Source organism: Bombus terrestris, chromosome 14 (genome assembly GCF_910591885.1).
Source record: "Bombus terrestris chromosome 14, iyBomTerr1.2, whole genome shotgun sequence".
NCBI classification, from domain to species: Eukaryota; Metazoa; Arthropoda; class Insecta; order Hymenoptera; family Apidae; genus Bombus; species Bombus terrestris.
The window spans coordinates 540,577-555,000 of record NC_063282.1 but is presented as its reverse complement, the minus strand read 5'-3'; the positions used below and the strand labels follow the sequence as shown (position 1 = coordinate 555,000).

Here is a 14,424-nt window from a genome sequence, read left to right as displayed (position 1 = left end):
CTACGATATTAGGTGTCGCAGGCGGCAGCGGCGGCAGCCAGTTCCGCGGTTGGTGGTGACGTGAGACATCATTTGGGACAGCATAACGGAGGCAGCACCTCTGGCATGCCTGGACATCACACGAACCAGCAGATGTCTCAACAAGATACCTTACCGCCTGACCTTGGTGAGTCAACGTACACCTTTATGCATCGTGATCGAGAGAGACTGCGAACGTTTACGCAAGTTTCAATCCTTACGAATATCCTTACGAATCCTTGCGAATCAAAGACAATACAACGCACGCGGAGATTCGTTCTATCCATTGGATATCGTAACGAGTGCCATATTTTGTCTGTTACGTGAGCTCTTACACCTTTAAATTCCCTATAAACGCTTAATTAATCTCTCTGTAAATCCAAGATTATAAAACAACATTTTTCACAGGGGAAGCGCTGCGATTACAAGAACAGCGATTAGAACAGGCCCTGAGGCTTCACGGTGATCCTCGAGCCTTGAGTTTCACTCTCCAGCACGTCGTCAATCAACAGAACAATCAGCAACCATGAAAATTCAGTTACTACTGAGACGAGTGGACCCCTTGGACGTCGGATCAGACGGGCCTGCAGCAAGTTGAGAGACTCAATCAGCAACCTCTTCAAGGCGTTGAACGTTCGATAACTCTCAACGACCAACAACAACAAGGTTCGTCTGGCATCGGTCTTCAGCAACAACAACAACAACATCAACAGCAGCAGCAGCAACAACAGCAACATCAGCAGCAGCAGCAGCAGCAGCAGCATCACCACCACCACCACCAACAGCAGCAGCAGCAGCAGCAGCAGCATCATCACCACCATCAATCGCAACAACAGCAACACCAACAACAGCAGCAGCAGCAGCATCCTGAAGATCGTGGTATCAAGAGGAAGGCCGACGATATGATCGGTAACTCTGACAACGTGTAAAGAGAACGACGTACATGGACGATAAACAGTGCGAACCGTTTGTCGTCTTCTACGTCGATTCTAACATAGAAGGCGTCCAAGTGAGGTCATCCGCGAAATTACTCCTGTCTCAGCAGTAGAAACGAATTATCCCAGTAAATTAACTAATTATTAAGAGTCTGAAAAAGAACGATTGCTTTTCAGATTCTCGAGAAAAAATCCTATTTTCACTCGGTTAACGCGCGACGATTGAAAGAGATCGTCGTGATCGGGCCAATCGTGAAACTCTTCTCTTCGATAGAACGAAGAAGGAGGGGGCAGGATAACGGTCATACGTATCTAGAAATCCGTTAGACGGTGCGTGACGAGAACAGCGGTGGCAATGATCTTTTAGCGGCACGCGAAATTCTTCGCGTGTATCACGTTGTTCCTACTCGAGTCCTGGATCTAGAGTTCCTAGAACGACGACGCTCGCCGAACGAGAGGGCCGTCGCTCGTCGGAGGACGGCTCGCCGGTTTTCTCTTTCGGGCGACATTGCTCGTTTCGTTGAGACGCTCTGTCAGAATTCTCAGGACGCATTGTTACAACCGCTGTTCCACATCACCCCTGAAACGTGCCATAATATATCGAACGAAACTGCTAACCAACGCGCGCCTTGTCGTCCCTCGAGTCAAGGAATGACTTCAGGCTGCGTAGAGTACTATGGTTTTTTTTAGTACAAGAGCCAAACGTAGACTCGGGCAAGCTGGATAGGTGACAAGCAATCGTCTTCGTTCCAGCGGCCGGTCTAGGCTCAACAAACTAAACTATATATATACATATATACATACCTAGAAACCAGTTTAAGGTATCCTTAATCTTAGCTCCCGTAACGTTTAAGCGAGAAACAACGCGTCTGATATGTGCGTAAACGCGGCCAGGTGGATCAGCTAATCCTCGTACGTTCGTTGGTTAAATACGCGTACACGTTATCCCCTTCCCGTTTATCGGACAAACGCGCAACAAGTTACAAAAACGGACGGTCTGATCCGCGAGAATCGTGCGGCGTGACGCGGCACGGCGAGTGGTACTCGTCGTCGCCCGTCCACTACGTTAGTGATACACGAGTACACTGAGAGAAATGAACACGAAAACTTGTTACACAGAAACACTAAACACCAACACATCTAATATACACGCGAAATAAAAATCTACTACACGTAAGAATATAAAAATGCGCGCAACTTGTGCTGGCCGGCAGCACGAAAACTATTAGCTCGTAAGCGAACAAACAAAATATAATTATTACAAACAGTTATATTATATATATTATATATACATACAGAGAGAGAGTCTGGAGTGTACGATGGAAAGAAAACGAAAAAAGAATTCACACGATGGAATGGGATAGGACGGGGGCCCGAGGAACGGGCCCCCCTCCTTTCGATGTACTACACGTGCACATTTTCAAAGAATAATCGTGAGAGTGTACGGGAGCATTTTTCGTGAAACCAGCACGCCAGATAAATGACGAAGAACAAGGTGAAAATAAGAAAGATGAAGATAAAAAATGATGATGAAGAGAGAGAGAGAGAAATAAAAAAAACTAAATGCTAAATATTATATATATTATATATATATATATATATATATATAAATATTATAAATAATAGATATAGGGTCTATGAGACTAGGATAAATTAGGCGAAAGAGAAAATCGAATGAATGGGTAGCGCGTGCCCGGGCAGTGGTACACGATCGAGCCAAGAGCCACGTCGACGAAAGAATGGAAGGGACGCGGACGAGAATCGAGAGAGATGCCAGAACGCGCACACGCGAGAAAGATCGGGAGAAAGACGGGAGAAAGACGGGAGAAAGACGGAAGAAAGACGGAAGAAAGACGGGAGAAAGACGAGAGAAAGACGGGAGAATGAGGAAAGAGCAAGGGAGCAAGAGAGCAAGAGAACACGTGCAAGATTTCGTGAATGAACGGCCTTGGGATTGTCGCGTACGTGCAAGGGCACGCGATCGAATGAAAGAGAAGCTGCGCGAAAGAGAATGCTTCGTGAGCATCAAGGAGGAGAGAGTGCGAGAATGAAGCGAATGAGAGATTTTAGAGTGGCGTGCTTCAGGTAATCTGAGGTCCTGTGATCGTTATAAGCGAAATATTTTTTTATTTCCGGGTATATATCTGAACGCGTAAAAATACTTGCGTCGTTTCGAACTTTTACTTGCAATATACCGTTACGTTCTCGCAATACTTAGAAAGAAGAAGAAGAAGGAGAAGCAGAACAGAGGTGGATCATTGAAAAAAAGAAATACGAAGATGAGGATGACGAGGGAGAGGAGAAGAAGAAGAAGAATATATAGAAAGTCCGTAGGTTTGACCGTGGAGCGAACTTTAGAGACTCGGGCCAGCCCCTAACTCCTAAATACCTCTTTGTAATGCCCCATCAATTTCGACCCCGATTCCCCTTTTCCCGACCTTTTATGAAACTCCCGGACTGTCCGTACTTTCGATGGGGTTTCTTTCGGCCAGACCAGATCAGACCAGATGAAACGAAACGTTAGACCGTAAAAAACCACACGCGCATCCAAAAAGAAACGCGTTCCTCTCTTCCAACTCGAATCTTCGTTTAAAGAATAAGAACCGATGCGGACGGTTATTCGAAATTCAACGTGAAATTTGTTCGGCGAGAAAGGGAAAGACAGACAGAGTGATAGACAGACAGACAGACAGACAGACAGACAAACAGACAGACAGACAGACAGAGAGAAAGAGAAACGGAATGAAAAAATTAGTGCGAAAAAAACGATAAAGAGGTGGTCCAAAAGAAAATTCTAAAGAAAAATATCATCGAAAAGACGATCGTTCAAACGACGATTCACCTACGACACGTTCGATTTCTTCGTTTCTTCGACTGGCAATCGCGGACTGAAGAGTGCGGAAACGAATGGTAGCGTGCCGAATTTTTTCTTCCCCGTGACATCGTACGTCGACCGCGTTGTTGTTGTTGTTGTTGATCCCACCCTTCGGACATTCTCGACGAGATTTTCGTTCCGTGACCGGTTCGTACGAATTTCCCCCGTTCCTCCACTTTTCTACTTTTCATTCCCATTAACTCCATTATCGCTTCTATCCTTTGAACGATTTTCCTAATTCCCGGTATCCCGAGGTAAAGATAAAAATAAACGAGAAGGAAATTTTCCTGTCCTCGCGCTTGTTAATTTCGAAAGTGAACCTTCCTAACGACCAAAGAGAGAGAAAAGAATGAAGAGCAAAGAGAGAATAGAAATTGCAAAGATGGAAGAAAAATTTGGAAGATCGCGAAAAGGAAATTCTTCAACTCCGAATTCTATCCCAACTACTCCGTTTCTCTTCAGGGGATCCCCCTTTTTAACCCCTTTGTTCGCCAATTATGAAAGTAGCCTAACGTCGTCATCTTCGTTGAACGTAAAAGACACGCGCCGAGAAGCCGCCGGATAGCCAGGCTTTTTCACCATCTGGGTCGAGAGAAGAAAAGATTGCTAAAAAGATTCATCGTCAAAGCTACATTTAACGATTGCACTCGCCTCGCGACCGGAACTCGAAGGATTTGCCATCGGTTGCACCATTCGAGAAACACGATCGTCTCGAAAGCTTTCAAAAGCGCAGTCCGAAGCCAACTATTTCCCCTGTACGATTCGAATCTGACACGAACGATCTGACACGAAGTATGGCAAATGGAACAAACAAGCAAATCAAAAACGATTACGTACCTGTGTCTTTGGAATGCGCAAAAAATAAAAAGAGAATGAGGATGAGAAGGAGAGGGAGAAGGAGAAGGAGAAAGAGAAAGAAGAAGAGAAAAAGAGAAAGAGGGAGAAAGGGAAGACGAAAGAGGAGGGGAAAAGGTCACCTCGAGTTCTTGGTAGTGTGCATGTGGGTCGATCATTGATCGTTCTTATTACAACAATTTTTACGTTACAGGGCGTTTTTTCCTCGGATTAAGTAGTATGTAAATACACCTTGATATCACAAGCATAAACTGAGAATTTACTGGTAAACTTAAATCAAGTACATAATGCGAAATAGGGTTAGTTTCTATGTAAATACCTAAAGCTGGACGAGTGCATACACCTCGTTCACGCAACCAACGATAATCGTTTTTATCGAACCAATGCTTCTGTTCGTCATCGGTGTACGCCTGGTCGTTGGTGATCGCCCTTGTACAACCCGTTTGCCAAACAATACCGTCGGCGAAAATCAACGTGCGGAAGAAGAGGCGGGGGGTTTGAGCAAGAACGTTCTCCAAAATGGGCGTCGCTGATCGGGAAATTTTTTTTTCTCGACACTGATACACCCACACAGTTACACATACACGCTCACATACACACAGCATTGCGATGGATTGTACAGCTACGATAGGATAGATAAGTAAGCCTCAACACAATTCTTCACACACTCGCACCACCGGCACCGACTAGCCTCCAAATTAAGACAGGGACCAAACGTTTGGCGAACACAATTTTTCCGACAAATTTTCTTAACCGTATACGTAGGAGAACGCGAACAACACTTTTTTCCAAAGCTATTCAACGTTTCAGGCGCGAACGATTCGTTTGTTTCGGCAAAGATGCGGCGCCACTATCGAAATACAGATATCGCGGCATTCGAATACAGGGTCAAGTAGAACGAGCGGATAAAAGTCGGACATTTCGCGGCTAGATGACTGGCTAAAAATTCGGAATTAGGCAACGATCAGCAATCATTTGGTAATCATCTAAAGGAGCGAAACGCGCCGCAAGAAAAGCTAAAACGCTAAAACGCCATTTAAACAAAGACAAACAGGAAGGAGAAGAAGAAATCGATGGAAAAATTTATGCAGCGGATCATCTTTGCAAAACAAACGAAAAGGTATAAAATAAAGATAAAAAGACGATTCTACGGTCCCTCGACGAAACAAGCAAACAGCAAAAAGGAAAAAAAGCAAAAGAAAAATCATGAAAAAAATAATGGTGCACGAAAGTAGGAGCGGAGGAGATGATACGAAGAGATTTAAAAAAAAAGCAACAGCATCACCACTTTTCACCATCACTATCGCCATTATCAAAAGTAAGAAAATGTTAACAACAACAACAATACATAAATAAACACAAGCAGCAGAGCACAACGTCGAGATCTTTCATGATGGTAGTCATGAAAGGATTCCGAGGCGACAAGCTTTTCACCGGTGCATCCTGCCGTGCGCCGAGGGTTGCTTTTTCATTGAACGTGAAACAACGAAAGAAAGAATGGTAAACGTAGAAGGAGGATAGGAGAGAAAAGAAAAAGAGCAAACGATGCAGAATCGGTAGAAGAGAAAAAGGGGCAGCCGACTCAACTCCCCCGCACACATCACATCCCCGCGCGAGAAGGAGGAATTATTCCCGAGGCGCCGGCCCGTGCCCCGCGAACGTGTACCATAATTATTAAAAATTAAACAAAACACACAGCAAGTTACAATAGATCTAGTAGTGTATGTTCTGTAATCGAAGAATGATAAGCAAAGATAACGAAATAAAAAAAAAAATGGCGTGCTCGCCGTCGTAGGCGTGCCGGCAAAAAAAGCACAAAAAAATAATTTACAAATATATTGATTTACATATGCCCGTAACTCGTAAGCGGGCCGGTGGCGCAACGCGTCTACCTTTGCCGGATTTTCAACCAAGCTTACCACTGTCGCTATTACCACTGTCGCTATTATCGATGTCGCTATTATCACTGTAGTAGTTACGCGATAGGACGTGTCGCGTCGCAACACACACACGCGCGCGCACGCGCGCGCGCAGAGAGACACAGCGAAGAAGAGAGAAGAGAGAAGAAAGAAGATAGAAGAAACGAGTACGACTCGGCAAAGGCGAAGGCAATGGAAATGGAAAAGGAAAAGGAAAAGGAAAAGCAACTAGTCGTCCAAGTGGCCGGCTCTCGACACGCCGGCAGAGCGAACGATGGACGATCGAAAGTGTGATTAATAGAGAAAGAAGTAGACGAACCGTAAGTGTTAAACGCGACAGAAAAAGCGGTAAAACGTTGAGGAGAAAACTGGTGAAATGAAAATCACCGAGCATTGGGAAGCACGTAGTCTGCAAAACCAGCCCTTACCCATAATCTTAATCTCTTTCATGTAAATTTGCTAAATGTTTAAATAATCTAAAAAAATGCCATAGCCCGGATGCGCTGGTGTATACTCCCAGTGCATACACACTCACAAATACGACTCGACCTCACGAATCAAACGCAAAATCCGCGTCGCCAGTTCTTCGATGGATGGCACGCGGTAAAATTGGTATTCTCGCCAAGGAGCAAACAGTTTACAATTGCACAATTGACAGAATCACAGACAAGCACACGACAAGATGAAGACAAAACCGAGGCCCGCGTTTCACCGTGACGCGACGTCGGGAATGAATCGTCGCGGAGGATCCGCGATCTCGGCCAATACACGAGTAAAATCAAAGTTGCCCTGGTTCTCGAGCGTGCAACCCCGCGCGCTCACACACATTCCATACACAGGTTGTACAATCGTCCACGTTCGTTGCCGATAGTACGGCCGACACTCTTGCGCCTGGCGCATGCATCAATCCATACACCTTCTACACGTGTTACACTCTTTACACTCTTTACACTCCTTACACTTTGTACACTTGATTACACACGCTACGGATATGTAAAGCCAATTGATTTTGTAAATTGTCGAAAAAAAGCGGCAGACATTCAAAAAACCAGAACGATTCGGCCTTTTACGGTACTTTTTCCACGAACGTTAAAATATTTCAAACGCATTGCGGAAACCAAAAATATGTTAGAACGTTTACTACCGATCCGTTTGAAAAGATCCACGCGAGGATCGTCAGCGATCCGCTCTCGCTTTTCAAGCGGAAAGGAATCGTTTCGAACGCAAGTGAACGAGGATTTACGGTTGATATACAAAAAGCAATTTATTCAAAAGACATATGAGATAACAAAAAAAAAAAAAAATGCAAGAAAAACGAGCACGAAAATCGAAGCAAAATTCGCGGCCTTTGGCATACGTTTGGATGCAGAACCGATGATGAAACGGCGTTTGCGTCTCGTACGCTGACGTCACACCATGCATCCCGGAATTGACGTTAATATACCCGGATGTGACGTGACATATCCTTCGTTTGAAGAATGTCAAAGTAAATCGAAGAACCAAGTGGGCAGGCTGGCAATCGAGACGTGCCACCATACGAACCAACAGATGTTTGATAGTGAAGAAAAAACGACGAAGACCAGCCAATCAACCAACCAACGAACCAACAAACCAACAAAAGAACAAACAAAGTGTAAGAAAACGTCCCAAGAGATAGACGTTAAACGAAAAAGATGGCGCGCCTCCAGTATACTACGTATACTAGGTATACGAGTATGCTAGGTAGAGAAAAGAAGAGAGAAACGCCTGTCCCACGTACGGAGAAACCAACGTAATAACCATCCTAGCAAGTAGCAACGGCATTAGGAGAGCCGTTGTTCAAATTCGCGGCTTTACAAGCAAAAACCGTTGATTTGTTTTCGATCGGGTTTTAATTTTTTAATGAAATAATCTCACAACGAATATACCACGTACGATCGCGCGCTAATCGATCCATGCGAGAAGATGGGGCAAAGACGTATGTGTATATTCGTGACAGTGTGTATCGTAAGTGCGCAGCATATGATAAAACCGACAGTCTAGCAGTGCGAGCGCCTCGGCGGCATTTGCGTTTTCACGCGATGTCCCTGACCGAGCCTCCGTGATTAAAAACCGGAATAAGTTGTTTCAATGTCCACTATATAAATGAAGAGGCATAGCTGATAAGACGGTGGGTTTGCGTTCGCCGTTCGCCGTTCGCCGTTCGCCCTTCTCGAATCGTTCGTCCCGCTTCGACCACGAGATAATACGATATATTTATCGGAGTACGATTGCGATACCGGAGCACCGACGAACTTTAATCCTGCGAATAAGAAATGGAGGCTGCGATACCATCCCCCGGAGTTCCAAGTAAAAAGCCAAAATCCCTTGCATTCTTTTACACGAGCTTAAACAAGTACATACGAGTATTCCACAGGTTCTGGCAACGTGGAAAACTTCATGTTCAATTTATTATGGAAACGACAAACGATAAGACAACAAAATTTTCTTGTCCATCGTCTTGATCATCTTCAGGCACTTTGACCAACGTATCGGGACAAAACTAAACGGGACTATTTCAAAAGGAGAGACGACGAGACAACATCCTCTTACGAATATGCTGAAACTCCAGCAGAGTAGTAACGTGCCGTGAATTTCATCGATCGAGACGCCGATCGGTAAAACAATCGTCGACGACGAACGTGCGAACCCACCGTGCTGGCTCGTCGTTGCGATCCGAGGAAGCCTCGACGCTTCTCGGTTTTCACGACGAGTCGATACTCTTTTCAAAATATTCTCCAAATTTTTTGTTCACGAGAATGTGTTTTCTTTACCCTAACCCCATTTACAACCCGCCGTATACGCGTCCGAGGAGAAAAACCGAGTCCAAAGCTTCTTTCTTTGAATCTAGAAAATTTTACGAAAACTCCATAAAGTACTGCACGCTTTCGAGTATAAAAAGTAATTACAAAGGATAGGATAGAACGTACGTAGGGAAATTTCGAGGATAATATGGAAAAATGTAAAAGTCCGCTTAGTGGGTGCCTTCGTCAGGGTTTTCTGTTACAGTTAAACAGACGTTTCAAGTATAACTCACAACTAGTAGTACTATGGTAGAACAGTTATTACAGTGTACCGCAATAAACAGTTAACTAAGTAAGTATACAGGAAGCACATGGTCTTTTCAGTGTCTACAATCTTGTCGTACACCACCGCCAATCGCGTAGTGGAACGACCGGAAATACCGGATTCATTTCGTACGCAATTTCCTCTGACCCCGGAACATCCCTCAACATCCGACATAAAAACGTAGTTTCCCGCAAACTTTTCGACGTTAAAAACATTTTCGGAATTCGAATGAACGCGCGGTCCATATCTCAACTCAACGAAATTACATACGAAATTATCCCGAAGAAGATATCCCAATCGGCAAGACGAACGCGAGCTACGACGTTTTACCCGTTCGACCCGACCGCCGTTCGTTTCCTCGATCCCCGCCGATTCCTCTCCTCAAAATCCAATCAGTATTTAACAGAATAAATATGCTACTAAGTGTACTAAGTGTTCGTAGTTTAGGCAACGTGTACGTTGTATGCTCCGAATAGGTGAGAGAGAAAGATAACCGAGAGAGCGAAAGCGAGAGCGCGAAAGGGAGACGATTGTACGGTGGAGTCACACATATTTAAACTAACAGATAATAATTAATTAATTACAGTACCGTAACCATTTGTCAAGTCAAGTTAATTAACAGTTAACCGTAACTCATACACGCATAATTATTAATTAAACGTACTCGACTCTATATTCTAAGGACAGCAGCGACCGCACACAGCGTCGTCGCATTTATTCGATAAATCGCGCAGGCACTCACTACGGAAATGAATCGAAGGACTGTGGGACTCGGACGCGGATCGGAAGGTGCTTGAACGAGCGTCGCGACGCGTACAGTATTATCAACGAGAAACTGTCGAAAATCCTTTAGATCTACGGTGAAACGGCACCCGGAAAATATCCTGGAAACGGAGAAACAGAGAGACAGAGAAACAGAGAAAAAAGAGAAAACATCGGAATCTTAGCGGCTTGTTGTTGGTCAAAGAAACGCGAAGCTACGCGCGTTCAAGTTTCCCCCGTTTTTCATTAGTCTTTCAAGTGCAGCGTTCAGTTACTTCACTTATGACGTTGCTTTCAACACAATACAAAACACCCCGCCACCCATCCTTACAGATCAAACCCATTCACCGTATCCTCAACCCACGGGTAATCCTCTCAGTGCCAACCCCCAGTTTCACGTGTACGCATTGTTTCAAATTTGTTCGCCACGTCTCAGTTACGAGTTTCACGCGACGTCAGTCCGTGTACCGCGTTCTCCTCTTCATTAACTAAAACTCGTTCCATTACGAGTTTTCTCGCAAAAATCGAACCATACGAAACGCAATATTCACCGTGATTCGTTGAGATTCGTTGCGATTCGTTGCGATTCGTTGCGATTCGTTGCGATTCTTTGCGATTCCTTGTGTTTCGCTGTGTTTCGTTGCGATTAAAACATGAAAACACGTTATCCAAGATGACAAAAGAAATCTTTACAAAAACAGATACTTTGGAGATATTGTCGCTTGATCAGTTCAAGATCGGAGTAAATAAATTTCGAAAAATGGGAGAAACGCGGCGGCACACGGCTGGCGTCGATTATCGATGAAAAGCAAACGAGTTAAGTTTCAAATGTCAGACATTTTACGTACAGTTTGTTATCAAGTAACACAGCGCAGATTATTGTTAATTTTCGGCGCCCGTTTTCGTCGCGTTTCTATTCGTCTCCGATGAGAACAACTTACGGAGAAACCGCGAAGCAATTGGTGGTAAAACGGCTGTCTAGCACGATGCGACGAAAATGTGCGTGCTCGGGTTTAATGGTATCGATTGAGTTTGGTCGAAGTCCCCTTTTGGGCAAATTATATCGACGCACTTCCGGTTCCACCGGCCCGTCCAAATTCAGACGATCGGAGAAAGGGATTAAGAAAGAGCCTGCTTTCGTCCGGATCATCAATTCGAAATTCAATTCTAGTCAAAAAAGGGTACAAAGCCGTAAACGAGTTGACTCTCGTTTGGCAAAAAAGATCGGTACTTATTTATCGCGAGTCGTTCGAGCGCGAGGAAAAACCGGCTCGAATCGAAATCGATCGGTACGAGGCTCGTGGGAAAGTGGTACTACGGAAGATCGGAGCTCGGAGGAGCTCGAAGAAGCTCGAAGAAGCTCGGAGAACCTTGGCGGCCTGTCGATCGAAATTGGCGTAGGGGGGGGGAGAAAAACAAATCTTTTCGATGAAATTCCGAGGACGAATTCTGAAAAAGAAATGGGCCAGTGGGACCGTATACTGGAAAAATATCCGCGTTGTTGACAAAAGCAAGTAGCCTCTTTTCGTTGTATCAAAAGTCGGCCAAAGTCCGATCGATCCTTGTATAAGCAAAAACGACACACTTTCAAAATCCTAGAAAATGGATGTACGGTGCGAATGAATATTTCGAAAGCTTCGATGATAAAAATTGTTATTGCTCATTCGTATTTTACTTTCTTTTTTTATTCTGCAAAATGCCTGCCCATCCACGCTTTTCAGCCAGGACACTAGGCGGATCCTCGTTCGCGTTTTAAAAATCATCCAAGTTGCGTCGATTCTCTCTTTCTCCTTTTGAGACGGACGACGACAATTTCTATTTCGCTGGTAAGAAGGGACAACAAAACGCGACACGAAGATCTGCCACACTGTTCCAGCATTTTGATACCGCGATTAATCCACTACTATTATTATTATTATCGCTATTATTATCGCTATTTTTATTATAATTATCGCTATTATTACCGCTACTAGTTTATAATGATTAGTTGATTATTACGAAAAAAATTGCTAAAGGGCAATTGGAGGCGTATTTTTTAGAGAGAAACGCGAAAGAGAGCGCGAGCTCGATTCAAGTTCGCTCGAATCATCCAAGCCATAATATTACACTCACTGTCGATCGATTACAATCTTGAAAGAAAAACGAAAAAAAAAAAGAAAAAAAAACAAAATAAAATGAAAAATGAAAGAAGCGAATCGACGAAGAATCGGTAGCAAAAGAATAGTAGTCATGTTTCGAGATTCTCCTTTTTTTTCTCTTTAGTTTTCCTTATTACGTTTTTTTATACAAACATACATATACACGAGCACACGCATATATATTTATGTTACATATATATATATATAAAGAAAGAGAGAGAGAGAGAAAAAGAGTTATACTCGTTAAATATTATATGTTATTTGTAGTAGACTTATTATTTATATATGAAGGAAGCCGGTACGTAAAAGTTGTACGTAGGTTGTAGAAGGAACGCGTTTTAAACAATCAAATTCTCAGTCTTTCTCGCTGTTTTACTCGTAATCGACTCGTAATTAATTCGCAAAACGAGTAATTGAGTAGAAAATTCATCTTGATTTCCATGTCTTCCCTTTAATTTTAACGATTTTTCATTTTGACGCGTAGCATCGCGCACGACTGAGAATTATATGCCACTGACAACTCGCGTCGTTTGTTAAGCTTTATTTCTACTACTTTTTAGCGTGAAAAGAAATCCTCGCTTTGTCCTTTTCTTCTATTTTTTTTTTTTTTCTTCTTTAAAGAATAATCACGCGCGTTAGTCGATCGAGGAGTTGGACAAAAAATACATTATCACGTGCGTTATACGTTCCTTTTTGTCTCTTTTATGTATATCGTACATATTGTCCTCGTTCGAGTTCGAAGAGTACCGGGAGAAAACGAAACAGCATTTCGAAGCGTAGCACATTTCGATTTTCATTCTCCTCTTTGGAAAACTAAATAATAATAAAAATAATCAGCAGCGTTTCGTGTCGATTCGACTTTCGTCAATCGAGTCTCAGTGTCCTGAATCGGGAGATAGCACAAAAAACATTCTCGTTTACGTAAAACTTTTGAATTCATCCTCAAACGAGAACACTGACATTCGATCGTTTTATTCATTCGAACGGTAAGCATTCTCCTGCGTACTTTTCAACTGCACTTCGCGACGTTTTTATTCACCGATCGTCGTGTACGTACGAACCGAGGGACAGATCGTATCGTTGCATCTGATCTCTATTCGAGTTCCTATTCTGCGATGCAGCGGAAGAAAGAAAGAAAGGAAACAAAATACGTGAAATACGGTGGGAAAGGGGGATTTAGGACAAACTTGCGTGAAAATTATCATTAAACGAAAGTGAAAGTTAAAGATCGGTGAATACAAACACCGCGTCGAGTTATGTTTGCTAGTCAGAATTGGTTAAAACGAAGAATGGAGCAACAAACTAGAGAGTTTACGATTAGTTACTACATATTGATTCGTCGTTTTATCGTGTAATTAGTGGTTTAGTGACACGGCTCCGATGATTCTCGAGCCATACGCGTCCTTAAAGCTTAAAGTAAGAACAGAACGAAACGTACACGCACACTCGCGTCAAGCGTATACAAAACTACGGTTCTTTAGTTACTATTCGCGTAGAAATGGCGTGCCGAGTCGCCGACTTTATTAACAAAAATTTGTTACAATTTATTGTTCGTACACGTCGAGTTTGTTTAGACAGTACTTTTGTCTATTTTGTATCCAATTTAATAAGTTTCTTTATTTTTTCTCCTTCTTTTTAGTTCTTCTATTTCTAACGTTGTTCTGACTATTGTAACCGGTGTTACTGCTGCTATTACTACTACTACTACTACTACTACTACTACTACTACTACTACTATTATTATTATTATTATTATTATTATTATTATTATTATTATTATTATTATTATTATTATTATTATCGTTGTCATCATCATCATCATCATCATCATCATC

At 43.1% G+C, this 14,424-nt stretch overlaps 1 protein-coding gene across 23 annotated transcripts in view; it reads left to right on the top strand.

Moving 5' to 3' along the window:
• The window catches only part of LOC100646754 (zinc finger protein 853), a 106,680-nt gene extending 94,054 nt beyond the window's left edge, over positions 1–12,626 (top strand). For all 23 annotated transcript variants that reach the window (XM_048412137.1, XM_048412132.1, XM_048412133.1 and 20 more), the window contains 2 exons: positions 13–166; positions 427–12,626. In XM_048412137.1, coding sequence (XP_048268094.1) covers positions 13–166; positions 427–548 — 276 coding nt within the window. In that variant the 3' untranslated portion in view covers positions 549–12,626. The remainder of the gene's footprint in view (positions 1–12; positions 167–426) is intronic.
• Positions 12,627–14,424: the final 1,798 nt, after the last annotated feature.